The following is an 18,121-nucleotide window of genomic DNA, read 5'->3' on the forward strand; positions in this document are numbered from 1 at the left end:
CATCATCCTGCTTTACATTTTCAATTACCATTGCGACTACGTGCTCAAAAAGGATTAAATTGCCACAGCAATAAGCGATAGACTTTTCGTAAATGCAATTATGAAAACATTCAACAGGACTTAAAGAGTCATTGATTGGTGTGATTTATTAATCAATCTGTGTGGTTTGTCCTAATATATTTATTTATTATTTATTTATTTATTTATTTATTATTATTATCAAGCTCAGACGTAGATGAGTGCATAGATATGTTTTATGAAAAACTTTTCGAAATTATTAAGAGGCATACACCCCTTACTTCAGTTAAACCTCATAGGTATCCTGTTTGGTATAGTAAATCTTTGATAAAGTGCATTGAAGAGAAAAATAAATACCACAAACTATACAAAAAATATAACAATCCTAGGGATTATGACACTTTCTCTCTACTACGCGCTAGATCAAAGAAACTCATCGATACTTGTTATAAAAAATATATTGCTTCCATAGAAGACTCTATGTCAGACGATATAAAGCATTTTTGGAAATACATAAATAAATAATAGAAAAGGATGTGTTTCCATACCACAGGTCATGCATCTCGGTGATTCTTCTTCCTCTAGTGGCCAGGGTATATGCGAACTGTTTGCGGAATACTTTGGATCTGTGTTTGAGTCGGACTCTCAGAGTTGTATGCCTATCGGGAATCAGCCTCACAGTAATGAGAATTTATTAGAGTGTAGAGCGATTGATACACTTAGTCATATTAACGTCACCAAAAAAGAACAACTTAAAAAGTTTGATAGTGACGGACGGACGGACTACCTCTATTATTTGTAAAAAATTGTGCAAATGAGCTATGTACACCTTTATAATTTTTTTTTATAAATCACTTACGCTCGGAATTTTCCCTAAACGATGGAAAATAGCTCACATTATCCCCATATTAAAAAATGGAGACAAGACTTGTTGTGAAAATTACAGACAAATAAGTATCCTATCATGCTTCGCAAAGCTGTTTGAAACATCAGTTTACAGTCACCTGTATAACCATTTTAAGCCTTTGATTTCTAATAAACAACACGGTTTTGTTAAGGCTAGGTCAACTGTAACTAACCTTTTAGAATACAAAAATTACATTTGTAAGAGTTTTGCCAAAGGAGGTCAAGTCGACTCAATTTATACTGATTTTTCCAAAGCCTTCGACAAAGTAAACCATAGACGACTCTGTAATAAACTTGCCTCCTATGGCATTCACGGCAATCTATTGCGCTGGTTGACGTCCTATCTTAGTAAAAGAAGCCAGTTAGTAACGTTAAAAGGATATACTTCGTCTCCCATTGACGTAACATCTGGAGTTCGACAAGGCTCACATTTAGGCCCACTTCTGTTTGTTGTATTCATTGACGATCTCATAGGGCGCTTATCTTGTGAGTGTCTGTTATACGCCGATGACTTGAAAATATTTAAAACCGTCCTTACAACCCATGACTGCAACTTGTTGCAAAAAGACCTGGACACTGTCTCAAACTGGTGTAAAGAAAATCTCATGTACCTTAATATTGAAAAATGCTTCGCTATAACATTCACTAATAAGCGGTGTGGAATCGTTAATGATTACAATATTGATAACCATATCCTTAAAAGATCCAACGTCGTCAAAGATCTGGGCATTATTTTCGATGAGAAACTCACATTCAGAGCTCATTATCAAACCATAACAAAAAAAGCCAACCAACTCCTCGGGTTTGTTTTTAGATCTACTAAAGATTGTAAAAAGCCTGAATCTATACTTTATTTGTTTAATACTTTAGTTAGAACTATCTTAGAATATGGTAGCCCAATATGGACACCTTACTGTAACAACCATACTGAGGAAATAGAGCGAGTTCAAAAAAAAATGTTTGCGCCTTTTGTGTTGCCGCCACCAGATGGGACGTACAGCTCCTGATTATCAGACTCGATTGGATAAATTTAAAGTACAAAAGTTAGAAACTCGCAGAAAATATCTGGACTTCGTATACTTTTACAAAATACTACACTCAACACTCGATGTTCCTGCATTGCTTTCCCAAATTGCTTTCAATATTAAGTACAGTGCCCGTAGGTCTAATAAAACAGGTATTTTTTCGTTGCAAGTATAATAAGTATATATGTTAAAATAAAAAAATAATAAAAAAGAATGTATTTCAGTATTTATATCTTTCATCCCGGAAAAGTTTCCACAACAACAACTGTTCTCGTGGAAACTTTTCCGGGATATTGACGCGGGCGTAGCCGCGGGTAAATAGCTAGTCCTACTAATATTATAAATATTATAAATGCGAAAGTTTGTGAGCATGTATGTGTGTGTTTGTTACTCTTTCACGCAAAATCTACTGGACGGAATGTAACCTGGAATAACACATAGAGTACTTTTTATCGCAGAATTCCCACGGGAGCGTAGCCCCGGGGCGCAGCTTGTATGTTATATTCCTATGTAACCCTGATCAATACTGACCATCGTTCCCGGCCGCTACGGCCGCCTCTCTCAGGTCCGCCTGCGCACACACGTCCAACGCTAAACGCTCCGCTTCCTCGCACCACGCCTGGGAATAACACACATATATGTTGTCTTAAACATATAAAAAAATATATAAATAATAAATATATTAGGACAAATCACACAGATTGAGCTGGCCCCAAAGTAAGTTCGAGACTTGTGTTATGGGATACTAACTGAACAATACTATATTTTATAACAAATACATATATAGATAAACATCCAAGACCCGGGCCAATAAGAAAAAGATCATTTTCCATCATGACCCAACCGGGGTTCGAACCCGGGACCTCTCGATTCAGAGGCAAGCGCTTTACCACTGCGCCACCGAGTTCGTCGAAAAATATATCTGGCATGATATATTTTTCGAGGACTGTTCGAATGAGTTTCTTTCGGCATTTCTTCTCAGCAGTGGTCGTTCCGAAATGCCAGTAGTTTGTGGCTTTCGTGAATATTATTTAATTGAGAATATGTCGAGAAAAAGTGCCTGCGAAGTTCTAATATCTGAATAAATATGATTTGATTTTGATTTGCAGTGGTAGGGTAATGGTAAAGACGCCTGTGGACCGAAATATACCAGGTTCAAATATTACTCGAGCCACATGAGTTTCAATCAAACTAGGGCCTCGGGGCGGGCCCCTAGTTTTGAACAAATGATTTGATGCTTTGATTCAAAATGATTTCCTTGCTCGGGTAAAACCATATAAAAAGTATGTGCCGAATTTCATCAAAATCGGTCCAGTAGTTTTTGAGATTCTGGTCAAAAAGTGTGACAGTTAAAGGGGCTTTACAAAGCAGATGACGCTCATTATCTCATTTGTATCACTCTTGACAGACGGCGCTATAGTGCATTCCCTGTAGTGCTTCTCCATTACTGGAGGTTGGCCGTCAGTTCCGCAAACCCTGTCCCTGTCCATCGCCAGGCGAGACAGGTGTTCCTTCCACTCTGGTGATTCCAGTCCACTCCCTTATGTTTCTCAGTGTTCAAGCGCCTGAATAAATTAAAGAGCAACCTGATTGCGCATCTCACAATTGATCCGTAATAAACATCAGATCTTATATTTTTGTCGGTAGTATTATAAAAATCAAAAAATCTTTTTCTACATCTCTTGTGTATTGTGAACATCTACGTTGAAATTATATACTTTTTTTTTTTTGAAGAATTTTGAGTTTCACTGAAGAAATTCGAAATTCCTGTGCTGAAACAAGAATACTGGCGACCGTGACAGGACAATAACAACAATCAATCAATGGTCATTGCTGCAAATATCGAACAACAAATATTCGTGTCATGCCGTGACCTTTGGACTCCCTTGTCCAACACATCTTAGGATCGAAGCTGCTTATAGTGAAAGAAGCTCAGTTGTTAGCCAGGTCAACTCATCAACTAAAGATAGTATCGGACAACTGTATATATTTTCTGCAAAAAACACCGAGTTAAGTGCCATTCTATTGTTCTTATATCCAACAAAATTCCAATATTTATCCATAAATCCCCTTATATGTCATAAATAAAATCCTTCAAAGGTGAACCAACCAATAGCCATACACTTGTGCAAGCATTGAAATCTATCATTTTAAATAGATACCTACAAATTGATGTTCGCAAACACGGATATTTATTGATGACGAATCGCAATGGCCAAAATGTAACGACAATCATGTTATTGATGTACCGGAGCTAAAAATAAATTCTATCACTTTAAGTGAACCTGATTTTGATTTTACCAAATTTTCAAATTTTAATTGATTACAACGCGTGTTTGCATATATTTTACTATTTTTACATAACACAAATCTTAAAAATAAAAATACTAAACTCACGGGCATTTTAAAGGTTGATAAACTAAACAAATCTTTGCATTCTATCTGTCGCATCGCGCAATTGCAAAGTTTTACTCTTGATTACAAAAGACTTAAACAAAACAAACCGTTAGAACCTAAATCTAAAATATTAAGTTTATCCCCGTTTTTTGATGAAACTACCAAATTGATAAGAGTGGGTGGGCGTTTAGATTTATCCAGTTACCCGTTTGAAAAGAAGCATCCTATTCTTCTTGATTCTTCTCAGCACTTGACGAAAATTTACTTTGAACGTGAGCATGTGCGCAACTTGCATTCTGGTCCTCAATTAACATTATTTAATAAAGTATAAATAATTAACATTATTTAATAAAAAAAAATAAAACATTATTTAATAAAAAATTAACATTATTTAATAAAAATTAACATTATTTAATAAAAAATTAACATTATTTAATAAAAAAATAACATTATTTAATAAAAAATTAACATTATTTAATAGAGAATTAACATTATTTAATAGAAAATTAACATTATTTAATAAAAAATTACCATTATTTAATAAAAAATTAACATTATTTAATAAAAAATTAACATTATTTAAAGCTGTTGGAGATACTATATGGCCTATAAACGGAAGGAAGCTAGCAAGACGTGTAGTATATAAGTGCGTCATTTGTGCACGAGTTCGCGGACAAACACTCAGTCCTAAAATGGGTAATCTACCCCCTAACCGGTTGTCAGTCGATTACCCGTTCAAGTCTGTAGGAGTTGACTGGTCCATTACTAATACTTAATCGTAAAGGACGCGGCGCTAAAATGACAAAATGTTATTTACGTTTATTTATTTGTCTGCGATTTAAATGCGTTCATTTGGAAGCCGTCAGTGATCTAACCAAAGAGGCTTTTGTAATGACACTTCGTAGAGTAGATTCGTTGCGCGTCGCGGAAAACCAAGCGAGATATATTCAGACAATGGTCGAAACTTTGTAGCAACAGCGAAAGACATTGGTGTTTTTCTAAAGAAAAATAACGAACCCCTATCTGAGTTTGCTTCTAATGAAGGAATAAAATTCAATTTTATACCTGCTTACGCTCCCCACTTCGGTGTTATTTGGGTGAAGCCGGCGTGAAGTCGGCCAAACATCACATAACACGCGTCATGGGAAATTCTCATTTAACTTGTGAAGAGTTGTCCACACTTTTCGCACAAGTGGAAGCAATTTTGAATGGCCGCCCCTTATACCCCATGCCCTCCTCTACCAAAGACTTCAATTCCTTATCGCCAGGGCATTTTATTATTGGAAGACCACTAAATGCGCTTCCGGCTCCGGACTTTGAAAATCACAAGGAGAACAATCTTATTCTTCGAAAAAATTCGGCAGCACTTTTGGAAAAGATGGCAGTGCGAATATATCTCTCTGTATCTCTCTCTCTCTCTCTCTATATATATATATATATATATATATATATATATATATATATATATATATATATATATATATATATATATATATATATATATATATATATATATATCTGTCTGAATTACAACACCGCATTAAATGGAAGACCAATCAGACAACACTAAATGTTGGAGATTTAGTCCTATTGCAAGAAGACAATCTCTAAATTGGAGCTTGGGTCGAATTCTACGACATTTTCCTGGTCGAGATGGCATATACCGCGTCGCTTACGTCGTCCCTTGGTTCGTCTGTGTCCTCTACCTACTTATGAAGACTGCTGAGCTTGAAAGTCTGCGCCTTTCAACGGGGGTTGAAAGGGGGGGAGGTTATGTTCAAGCGCCTGAATAAATTAAAGAGCAACCTGATTGCGCATCTCACAATTGATCCGTAATAAACATCAGATCTACATTTTTGTCGGTAGTATTGTAAAAATCACTTTTTCTACATCTCTTGTGTATTGTGAACATCTACGTTGAAATTATATACTTTTTTTTGAAGGATTTTGAGTTTCACTGAAGAAATTCCATTCCTATACTAAAACACTCAGCAATGATATCTTACCGTCTCACAGCACGTCTTTTGCCTACTATCTTGCCCATGATAATGAATGAATGAAATTAATGAAATGAATGAATGAATGAATGAAATTAATGAATGAATGAAATGTATGAATGAATGAAATGAATGAATGAATGAAATGAATGAATGAATGAAATGAATGAATGAAATGAATTAATGAATGAAATGAATGAATTAATGAATGAAATGAATGACTGAAATGAATGACTGAAATGAATGAATGAATGAATGAAATGAATGAATGAAATGAATGAATGAAAATATTTATTTCAGACTATGCACAATATACAATACAGGTCCAATAATACGTTGAAGCAGCTGATATCGGTTGTGATTAGATTAGTGACTTTTGACGACCTCGGTGGCGCAGTGGTGAAGTTCTTGCCACTGAACAGAGAGGTCCCGGGTTCGAGCCCCGGTAGGGTCATGATGGAAAATGATCTTTTTCTGATTGGCCCGGGTCTTGGATGTTTATCTATATATGTATTTGTTATAAAATATAGTATCGTTGAGTTAGTATCCCGTAACACAAGTCTCGAACTTACTTTGGGGCCAGTTCAATCTGTGTGATTTGTCCTAATTTATTTATTTATTAGTGACTATCTATACTATTATTATAAAGAGGTAAGCGCTTGTGAGTTTGTATGTTTGAGGCGGGTAATCTCCGAAACTAACCGAACCGATTTCAAAAATTCTTTCACCATTAGAAAAGTACATTATCCAAAATTGCTATAGGCTATATTTTATCTCAAAATTCCCACGGTAACGAAGCCCCGGGCAATATCTAGTACTCAATAAAGTTTCGATTATGGATTGGTCTTATTCTAGGGCGGGAGCACAAGCCATAATGTACAATATTCACCTCATCACTGGTAACATCTGATTCGTCAGCATCCACCACGCCAGTGGTTCGTCTCAGCCTCACCCTAGACGCTAATTTCGCTTGTCTGAACTCGCATCGACCTGTGTAATAAATAAAAATATATTATTAGACCGATCGGACTGAAATCTGGCATGCAGATAGCTACAATGATGTGGGCATCCGCTAAGAAGGATCCGATAAGAGAGGATCAAATTTCATCCTCTAAGAGGGTGAACAGGGGGTTCAAAATTTGTTTGGGGAAACCAGAAGAGTGTAAATATTTCACTGCAGGGACAACCACGCGGGCGAAGCCTCGGGTAACCGGACTCACCCGGCGAGGGCGCGCACGCCGCGTCGTGGTCGCGGTCGCAGCTGCTGTCGCTCACGCGGGCGAACTCGCAGCACCTGTTGAAAACATTAAAAATCAAATTGATAAGTAAAAATTAAAGTAAACACTCAATTTGTAATTAAAACTTAAAATAACTAATTAAAACTGAAAAAACAACTAATTAAACTTAATTATTATGATGTTGTATTGAGGAATCGTCGAGATATCTATCGATTATGCATGCACCCATCAAAAACTGCTTTACTCGGTAATAGCATTTCCAAAATTTCCAAATCAATATAAAAGCTTAAATTTAAATCAATTTAAAAAGCACCTCAAGTCTTTATTAACTGATAAATGTTATTATAATTTAAATTATTTCTTTAATGATAGACTCGGATAGAATTTAGTACTAGTATACATTATAATTCTTTTTTGTTTTGTATTTGTAGTGGATAGCATGCTCCTCTTTATTTATTTATATTTGCATACCTATATTCGGTAAAACATATAGGTTTAATCCACTTTGACATCAATTTGTATATTTATACTCATGTTTTTGGCAAATAAATGTTTTCTTTATTCTTAAAATTCACAAAATAAATTAAAATATATTATCTATTATTATTGTTTCTAGTGTAATATTATAAAGAGGAACTGAAGGCAGACAACGACTAATTTTTACTAACGTGCTAAGCTTGTATGTAATGTCATGTTAATCTTACAAATTTTATTGCAAGCCACAGAGCACAATTATAATGTCATGAATTAATTGTAACAACATTTGCCTATTCAAAAAAACATTGACAACCTCGGTGGCTCAGTGGTAAAGTGCTTGTCTCTGAACCTAGAGGTCCCGTGTTCGATCCCCGGTCGGGTCATGATGGAAAATGATCTTTTACTGATTGGCCCGGGTCTTGGATGTTTATCTATATATGTATTTGTTATAAAATATAGTATCGTTGAGTTAGTATCCCGTAATACAAGTCTCGAACTTACTTTGGGGCTAGCTCAATCTGTGTGATTTGGCCTAATTTATTTATTTATTGAAAATGTTCAACAAAATATATGTATACGAAAGCTAAATGTACGAAATGTTAGTAATTATAACAAAATTTAAATAAATTTGTCATGAATATTGTGCTGAATATTTTTGTCATTTAAATAATCATCGGATGATATACATCACTTATTGACGTCAAAAAATTACTTAAACTAAGTCTACCGCCGGCTTCCAAAGCGCAGGTGAAGAAGAAGCGGCGCAACAAACTTCACCGCTGTCTTTTCTCCAAGGACGTTTGTAAAAAGGCGTTATAAAACGTCTTTTTACTAACGTCGTGATTTGTCACTTTTATTCATTTATTTGTAAATATAATGGCAACTTCAAAGAATCAAGTAGCATTTTACTCATTGTAATGGCAGTTATAAACATATTTTAAATATATGGTAACACTTAAAGTTGTCATTATGAATCCACCAATCACGGTGAAGCCCGCGTTTCAAAGAAATCATAAATATAATATTTTCTGCGATGACACAAAATGGCAGCATAAACCCACGAATCGCGAATAAGCCCCGCCTTTTCCGTAAACCAATCTTAAGGCGATTTATACATATTTTTCATATTTTGTATAAACAAAAGTAGGGATGAACCCCACTTGCTCAGAAGTAATCACCAAATCAGGATACCTAATTTGAATCATCCAATCCTGGAAATGGAGATAAGGCCAATTGAACCTAAGATAACACTTTTTCACATTTTGTATGGAGCAAGTGGGGATGCGACTTTTTTGATCAAAAAAAAAAGAAGAACGTTGTCTTGGTTGATCCTCGAGATGACGAGTACCTGTTCATTATAGTATAGCATTGTAATTGGAATAATTGTTCATGTTAACCAACATTTCTGGAAGAAATATAAGTACAAGTGTAAAACAGAACAACGGAAGTTTGATTTCATAAAGCTAACTAGATTCTTTTATATTACTTTTAATAATGATGTGAATTCGTCCTATTAATTTTTAATATATGTATTTGTATAAGACCTATATTTGTCAATTGACGTCCTTGGAGAAAAGGCTGCGGTGAAGTTTGTTGCGCCGCTTCTTCTTCACCTGCGCTTTGGAAGCCGGCAGTAGACTTAGTTTAAGTAATTTTTTGACGTCAATAAGTGATGTATATCATCCTGAATTGAATAAAGAATTTGGAATTGAATTTGAATTATATAATTAATTGAATTTTTTATAGGGCACAATTCTTCTCAGCTGTGGTATTAAATAAAACAGCAAATAAAAAAAATACCTGGCCGTGCTGAGACACACGTCCGAGTCCCTCTCGGAGAGGTCAAGACTCGTGTCGCAGTCTCCGGCCGGGGACACCTCCACACACGGCAGCCTGGAATGAAACACACCATCTATACAAACATGACAAGTGATATTATCAAGTGGATACAAAAGCTGATCAGTTAAAAAGGGAGATTATCTCCTTCCACGGGAGAAGGACAAGAGAAAGGTTTACATATTTACCTCTGTCCCTCATCTGGCGTCTCCTTCTCTCGCTCGCCGCTCAGCACGGAGGAATTCTGTTCAGTCCGGGAGCGGTCAGCGTCGATATCCACCTCACCGGCCGGCTGCGTCGTAGACTCGCATTCATCTAGAATTAAACAGGTACTTCTATGTTAAATTTGCTGTTTAAAACACGGCTCCGCTCGCTAAATGCCCTTGGGAACAGATTTACCTTCGTTTTTCGTCCTTGGGTTTGCGATATTTGAATTAAAATATCCATAGCGCATTTAAAATACGCACAGCGCCATCTAGTGTTGTTATTGCAAAGTTTTTTTATTAGCATTTAGCGCCACCTTAAAATACGCACAGCGCCATCTAGTGTTGTTATTGCAAAGTTTTTTTAGTAGCATTTAACGCCACCTTAAAATACGCACAGCGCCATCTAGTGTTTTTATATTTGGCGCCACTTAGAATGTAGGTTTTTCGAAAATCCCATGGGAACAATAGTTTTTTTTCGTGTTGAAAGGTACGCTATGTCCTTCTCCAACTTAATTATATACATATATATAGTTAGTAGTAGTAGTAGTAGAGAAATTTCAATAAGATTGGTTGAGTAGAAAACGCGAGAAGAGGTAACAAACAAACATACTTTCGTATTTATAATATTAGTTGTGTGTGATATCGGTTGGATATGGTTATAATCGCTATTAAGATAGGTATACTAGCTAATAACTGTAAAAAGTAGATATGAATTCGCTTTTTATTGCATAAATAAGTATTTATGACAATTTTGCGAGATTTGATAGAAATATGACTGTAATTAAAGAATAATCAAGCTGTATCTCGGGGTTCAACATGAACATGAACATATGCACCACACCCAGCCAGCTCGGAGGCTGAAACGGACGAACCGAATACAGGGCGCAGGCCGTACCTATGCGACGCTGCTTCCATCCATCAAAGTCACGTTCGCTGGAATATACGTCCTTCGTTTACATGCTTCACCTTGCCAACAAAACAGCGTCGTGTGAAACAAGAACGCAAGCTGCATCTTTGGTATAAATAAATGAAACGTTGTCTTAGTTTCACTATAGTTTATTAAGAACAAGGTTATAGGGGAAAATAATGGCGTAAAAAGATAAAGATTGTGTTAGAAAAATTGGCTTGATGTCGTCATGCATGATAATGTGGCAATGGTCTGATAATTAAGGATACTGAAGATGGTGCAAAGTCGAGGAGAAAAACTAGGGAAGCGTTTTCCGGTTTCTTCCTCAGCCGTTGAGCGTCGGAGCCCAGAGTCCGCAAGGAGACTAAGGATGCCGAGAGATTCGTGGAGGCGAAAAGGTAGGAAAGCGAACCCTGGACTTCGATGGCTATAGATTAATTAAACCACCGCTCAGCTGCCAAAGTTACTTGGAGGACAAAAAAAAAACAGACAAAAAGTCAAGTGCGACTCGCGCACCCAGGTTTTCGTACAAAATTTTTAAGATTCGCGGGCGTACGCACTCATTTTGTACGAAACTGATTACAATTATAACTTTTTTCTGTGTACATACTTACATAATTAGCAATTTGTGGATTTTTTCCTATATCAGCATAGTTTGCCCTTACTTTATCCCAAATTTCATGACTGGTCATCGGTGTCTACGCCAGTACACCACAACACTAGGCGCGTCCCGCCCGCGACCCCTCGCGCGACAGCCAATGGCTATCGAACACGACAATTTAAATTTTATTCCTGCGCGCGCACTACAAATCTAGTTTTTTCTATTGTTTTATTTCCTGTCATTCGATTCGATTTCTGTTTTTCATTAGAACAAAGAAAAATATAATTATCTAATTCTTAGCTCCAAGTATTTTATTTTAACTACCTATTAGTTCCGTAACGAACAATCGGGAAGTACCCTGTAGGTTTTGATTCCTTTGTGAAATCACAAAATGCACTCATTGTGTATGGAATAAATTACAAATATAACTTCTTGTAACTATAAATTACCAATTTTCAGATTTTTTCCTATATTAGTACGGTATGCCCCAACTTTTTGCCAAATTTCATGTAAACGGTCATATTTTTGATCGCCATACGTTAACATAAGTTTGATTTTTTCCCAGTTGAAAGTGACCGCAGACCTGGGTATTCGGTATAAATTTCAACTTAATTACCTTTACGCGTTTCTGTGACTGTTACGCGTGTCCGTCTGTCAAGACAAGTGTCTTGACAGACTGACAGACAGACACGCGTTACAGTCACAGAAACGCGTAACAGTCACAGAAACGCGTAACAGTCACAGAAACGCGTAACAGTCACAGAAACGTGTAACAGTCACAGAAACGCGTTACAGTCACAGAAACGCGTAACAGTCACAGAAACGTGTAACAGTCACAGAAACGCGTTACAGTCACAGAAACGCGTAAAGGTATTACAGACAGACAGACGGACAACGAAGTGATCCTATAAAGCTTCCGTTTTTACCTTTTGAAATACCCTAAAAAGTAGGAAAGCGGACTCTGGGCTCCTTAGCCGGGGAGACGCATGAAAGACACAGGTCTAATAAACGGCCTCACCTGACACCTCTTCTTCTGGTATAGCTCTAGACTGATTGTCTTGCGCCCGTCGTCTCACCAACTCGGCTATCACTCCATGCAGCTCAGCCAATCTCGCGTCGTGAGCCCTGGCCGCCGCCGCCGCCCTCTGCCTCTCAGCCGCCAGAGTTCTGGCTAAAGAGTCGCGTTCCGCCCGAAGACTGTTAATGTCTTCTCCGCTGGTGTTTGATGCGACCTGGAAGCAATAGGGTGATTGACAAACTTTTGTTTTGCTTACTATATAGAAGGCCCTTATATCATTAGAAACACCATTGAAAAAATTACTGATATGATAAAAATTAAATAATTTTTTGACTCGTCCAAACGCTCCATACCAAATGGCACGTAGAAGTGACATAGTAATGTGTTGTCCGCTAATAAAGCTATGTTTTGTTCAACAGCTACATTAAATATTACGTTCATATAATGACTTCTTAATAAAAGTTGTTACAAAAAGTTTGTTTATTATGATAATTTATATAATTTCATACTTTTTGAAAATTGACTATCCAACAAAGTCTAAATCGTTCGTATTTAGATCCAGCTGCATTGTTACAGTCTATGAATTATCATAATGATACTGTATATTGTCTTTTTTATATATATTTTTTAGAATTCTCTGACCTTGTCACCCTAATGCTAGGCTTAGTTTTTTTTTTACCAATTTTTATTGATAAAATGTATTTTTAAGGGATTCCAGTATTCATAACCGTCTTCAAATGTAGTACAATGGGGACAATCTTTAGTAATACCGAGTAAGAAAAGATAACGAAGAAGACAAAAGGAACAGAAGTAGAGAACATATACAAATATAACGATCCAATCATGCAAATATCAACACCGCGATCCAGTCTTGTCATCTCAATAATAAACGCCATCTGTGCGTAGCATTGCGAACTATCTATTTGTGCTGATGTGATTTTGTCTGCTTTGCGTCCGCAGCGTTATTTATGGCATCTGGTCGCCACATGGTCTTCATAAATTATGCTGGATCGAACATTAATAATCCCTACACAACTTACCATGGTAGCGAATCCATTCTGCCCGGGCAAGGGTGGAGCCGTCACGGGCCTCAAACTGGAATACCTCCACGAGGACTCCCTCGAGATCTCCTCATCTCCCACGTTCGGACAGCACAAGTACCAGCTCCTACTCCTTCTGACTCCGCTCGTCGACTCCAACTGCGTTAACGGCAGCCTTCCGACAACTTCCAATTCCGCTAATAACGGCTCCTTCTCCTTCTGCTCAGGCATCGGGAACGTCCCAGCAGTAGAATAAGTCTCTTCTGGACCTTTCCTGGAGTTCTCTGGAGTGGAATACTCAGGTAGACTCCATTGCCTTCTATCCCTGAAAGGGGGCACTTCTCTGACAGCCCCATCGTTGACAACTTCGTTGGATTCCAAGTATTCCCCAAGTTCCCCAGGGTTCTGCTGGGTTTCCGGTAGGTCTTGATCCTTCTTCTTCAAGCGCTCGAGGTCAGCGTAATAATAGGCGGTGGAACGCGGTGGTTCCGCGGGCAGAGTCCTCGTCCCCGCCAGGGTTGTGATTTTCATAGCATTTCAGTTTATTCCGATTCCTTGTTTATTATTGTTTGTTGGTTCTGGCTGCGGGTTGGTTGGTGGTATGGTAACTTGGATTTAATGATCATAACCTAACAATGTCATAAGACCATAACTTGCTTCCGGTGATGGAAAACATCGTGAGGAAACCTGTGTGACTATGTTATTCACATCTCACCATCAATTCGACTCGCAGTGAGACGCAGGTAACCAATCACAGCGCGTCATTGTGACGTAACGACAATCACACCGCAATGTGATTGGTTCGCTGCGTCTCACTTCGATTCGAAAGTGAGAAGTGAAACGCAAAGTCGCACTTCGCCCTCTGAAGCTGAAATTTAGTGTGTATGTTCCTAGGATAGTTTAGGGGAGCACTGAGAAGGGATCTCCTGAAATTCCCATGGGAAACGGATTTTTACTCACATACGAAGTTGTGGGCAAAAGGTAGTCATTTACATAATTGACATTCTACGATACAGATTAATTATTTCTTATTTAAATTTGACAAATAATGCTGACAGCGCGGCCGCAGCGATCGAAACCCTCTGAGAAACACCGTAACACGTAATTATGGAAACATAAAACGTATTTAGCACAGCATAGAGGACTAAGATTCGGGTCGTATTGCAACAATCGCCACCGAGGTTGTCAAATAACCTCGGTGGCGCAGTGGCAAAGTGCTTGCCTCTGAACTGAGAGGTCCCGGGTTCGATCCCCGGTCGGGTCATGACGGAAAATGATCTTTTTCTGATTGGCCCGGGTCCTGGATGTTTATCTATATATGTATTTGTTATAAAATATAGCATCGTTGAGTTAGTATCCCGTAACACAAGTCTCGAACTTACTTTGTGGCTAGCTCAATCTGTGTGATTTGTCCTAATATATTTGTTTATTTATTGCGTCACGTCTCAAAACTGATGTCATCTTATCAGGATTGGTTGGTCCGCCCCGACATCGCTCGGTAGCGTTTATGTATGTGTAAACCTTCGGGAATTAATCGTCTGAATAACAGTGAAACTGCGTCAAAATCTGATGCGTAGTTTAAAATAATACTTAGAAACAGACAGGCGCGCGGCGGGCAACTTTGTTTTATACAAGCTGCACCCCGGGGCTTCACTCCCGTGGGAATTTCGGGACAAAAAGTACCCTATGTTTTATTCCAGGTTATATTCTACCCGTGTGCCAAATATCACAACATACACTTACATACACACATGCTCACATAGATCCTCACAAACTTTCGCATTTATAATATTTGTAAAGACTAGTGACAAAAGCCGTCAAGACACATAATGTAACTTAAAATATTAACATGTAAAAAACAATAATGACAATCACTTCTGACATGATAGGGACCAACACTGTCCAAGTGAGTTCTTTCGGCATTTCTTCTGAGCAGTGGTCGCGTCGCTCCGAAATGCCATTAGATAGTAGATGCATAAATACGAAAGTATGTTTGTTACCTCTTCACGCTCTATCTACTTAACCAATCTTCTTGAAATTTTGCATACATGTAGTTTGGAGTACGGAGAAGGACGTAGGGTACTTTCAACCCGGAAAAATAACTGTTCCCGAGGGAAAATCACGCGCCGAAGCGGACGCGGACAAAAGCTAGTTACAACATAATTTAAAATTTGACGTGAAAACCTGCCTGTGAAGGTCTAACCTCTGAACGAGTAATTCGATTTCGTTTATTTTCACGTAACTTTAAAATTCACGCGGGCGATGCCGCGGGCAAAAGCTTGTGAATCATACAACATACCCTCTTCGAGTTGTTATTTTAGGCCCGTAAGCAATCTAAATGTAATTATTACAAAAATCTGTGTCAATTTTCCGCGAAACCTCACCGCTTCATTACCCTCGACCCCAGCTCACCCTTAAATACCTTAAACCTTGGAATTATGTTGTGAACTTTATTATAAATACATTAAGGTCGAAAATTATATGTAGTGTGTTGAGTAATGTGTATATGATATGTATATAAAGGTTGGTTATGCGCGAAATTTAAAAAAAACAAGGGAAAATATGGTAATTGCGTTTTGGTTGTAAATCCTTATCCTAACTAATATTATAAATGCGAAAGTAAGATTGTTTGTTTGTTTGTTACCTCTTCACGCTCTATCTACTCAATCACTCTTCTTGAAATTTTGGTTGCACCGTCAAATTTGACGTTGATTTTAACCGGCGGCGCGCCGCTGACTTCGTACTTTGCGTTTGTCTGCGCACGTTAAAGTAAAAGTTGACAGTGCAACCCACCCTAAACGCTCACAAAGTTCCGCTCATAACGTGGTTGGCGCGTTATTTAACCACGTGAAAAGCAAAAAAACCCTCTGGTCCCTTTACGTAAATGTTTTTAATAAGTTTAGTGCTTAATGTTAATTACATTGTGTACTAACAAAATGACTTCGCCCCAACTAATATTTTAAATGCAAAAGTAACTTTGTTCGTTACTTCTTCACGCATTATCTACTGGACGGATTGTTATGAAATTTGGTACACGGATAGAATATAACCTGGAATAACACATAGGATACTTTTTATCCATATTTAATTCCGGAGTGAATGGTTAACCCCCCCAATAATGAACCTTTTAATATGTTTCTTAGACGCAGTGGGCGTGGTGACAGTCACAGCGTTAACCTACCATTACAAAAAACATATTCTAATACTTTTACATTGTTTATGTATAACATATGATATTTAAAGACGTTATTGTGAATTCATTCAGAGAACAGGAGAAAATATCAATTCTCTCGACCACATTAAGAACGCGCAGTGTTCGCGTCAGATGCCTTGCTTAGTAGCTCTGTGCGGGCCAGCGGCACCTCTAGCAGCGGCGGCCGGCGCCGGCGCCCCACGTAACCGTCAGGAACCAACAATCTTGTCAAACTCAGACGTTTCGGGTTATGAGCTCTTCCACGTATTAATTTGAATATATATATAAAGCAAACGCTAAGTCTCTGCACACACACACAACTGTGTGTATCCTACCATACCCAAAACGAATAAGGGAGAATACATCAAAGGATAAAAGGGATAAACTCCATAGGGCTTCATATATATGTATCTGGCGAATTTATTCTGAATTTTCTCTATAATATGCTCAAGTTTATATTATGTCTCAGATAGTGGTTACAAGATTTCCTGTGGAACTATTGAAAACTATTGAAAATACACGGTATTATAAAATAACAGGGGCTGCAGGGGCCCCTAACGTTATCTGTGCTCCGTGGTGTGTAAACAAAAATGTTATTGACAATGTTCTTCAATTTATGCTTCCCGTGAAATAAACAAAAAAAAAATATCGCGGGAAAATATCGTGGATATCGGGACAGTCCTGGCAAAATCATTGGGCGAAGAGCCGGGTGTGCGTTTCACTTCTCACCATCGATTCGATTCGAATTGAGACGCAGCGAACCAATCACATTGCGCCATTGTGACGCAACCACACCCACACTGCGATGTCATTGGTTCGCTGCGTCTCACTTCGAATCGATACGATGGTGAGAAGTGAAAAGCGAACACGCACTCTTTCTCTCGCAATGATCTTTTTCTGACTGTCCCGGGTCTTGGATGTTAATCTATATATGTATTTGTTATAAAATATAGTATCGTTGAGTTAGTATCCCATAACACATGTCTCGAACTTACTTTGGGGCTAACTCAATCTGTGTGATTTGTCCTAATATATTTATTTTATTTTATTTATTTACTTCGCCCTCAGGACGGGACAGGCTTCGGTTCGAGCAAATCTCCAGCCAGATATTGCAATCGCCGGGACCTACTTCGACCGCATCCTGAAACCCCGACCTAGAAAGTGCAATCATTTTAAGGAAATGTGTTCGTAACGCATTGCTGCACACAAATCTTGGATTATTCTTTTATAGCTTTTGCCTGCGGCTTCGCTTGCGTATATAA

General features: G+C 37.9%; 1 protein-coding gene across 4 annotated transcripts in view; it reads right to left on the bottom strand.

Annotated features, from left to right (window-relative positions):
• LOC128682240 (uncharacterized protein) overlaps positions 1–18,121 on the bottom strand; it is a 41,081-nt gene that overhangs the window by 9,316 nt on the left and 13,644 nt on the right. For 2 of the 4 annotated variants that reach the window (XM_053766859.2, XM_053766858.2), the window contains exons 2-8: positions 13,667–14,248; positions 12,627–12,840; positions 10,083–10,209; positions 9,859–9,951; positions 7,564–7,637; positions 7,233–7,333; positions 2,481–2,568 (exon numbers count right to left, since the gene is read on the bottom strand). In XM_053766859.2, coding sequence (XP_053622834.1) covers positions 2,481–2,568; positions 7,233–7,333; positions 7,564–7,637; positions 9,859–9,951; positions 10,083–10,209; positions 12,627–12,840; positions 13,667–14,197 — 1,228 coding nt within the window. In that variant the 5' untranslated portion in view covers positions 14,198–14,248. Of the gene's footprint in view, positions 1–2,480; positions 2,569–7,232; positions 7,334–7,563; positions 7,638–9,858; positions 9,952–10,082; positions 10,210–12,626; positions 12,841–13,666; positions 14,249–15,048; positions 15,188–18,121 lie in introns of those variants that run through there. The other 2 variants (XM_053766860.1, XM_064436920.1) reach the window with 2 other exon arrangements.

Source organism: Plodia interpunctella, chromosome 29, assembly GCF_027563975.2.
Source record: "Plodia interpunctella isolate USDA-ARS_2022_Savannah chromosome 29, ilPloInte3.2, whole genome shotgun sequence".
Lineage (NCBI taxonomy): Eukaryota > Metazoa > Arthropoda > Insecta > Lepidoptera > Pyralidae > Plodia > Plodia interpunctella.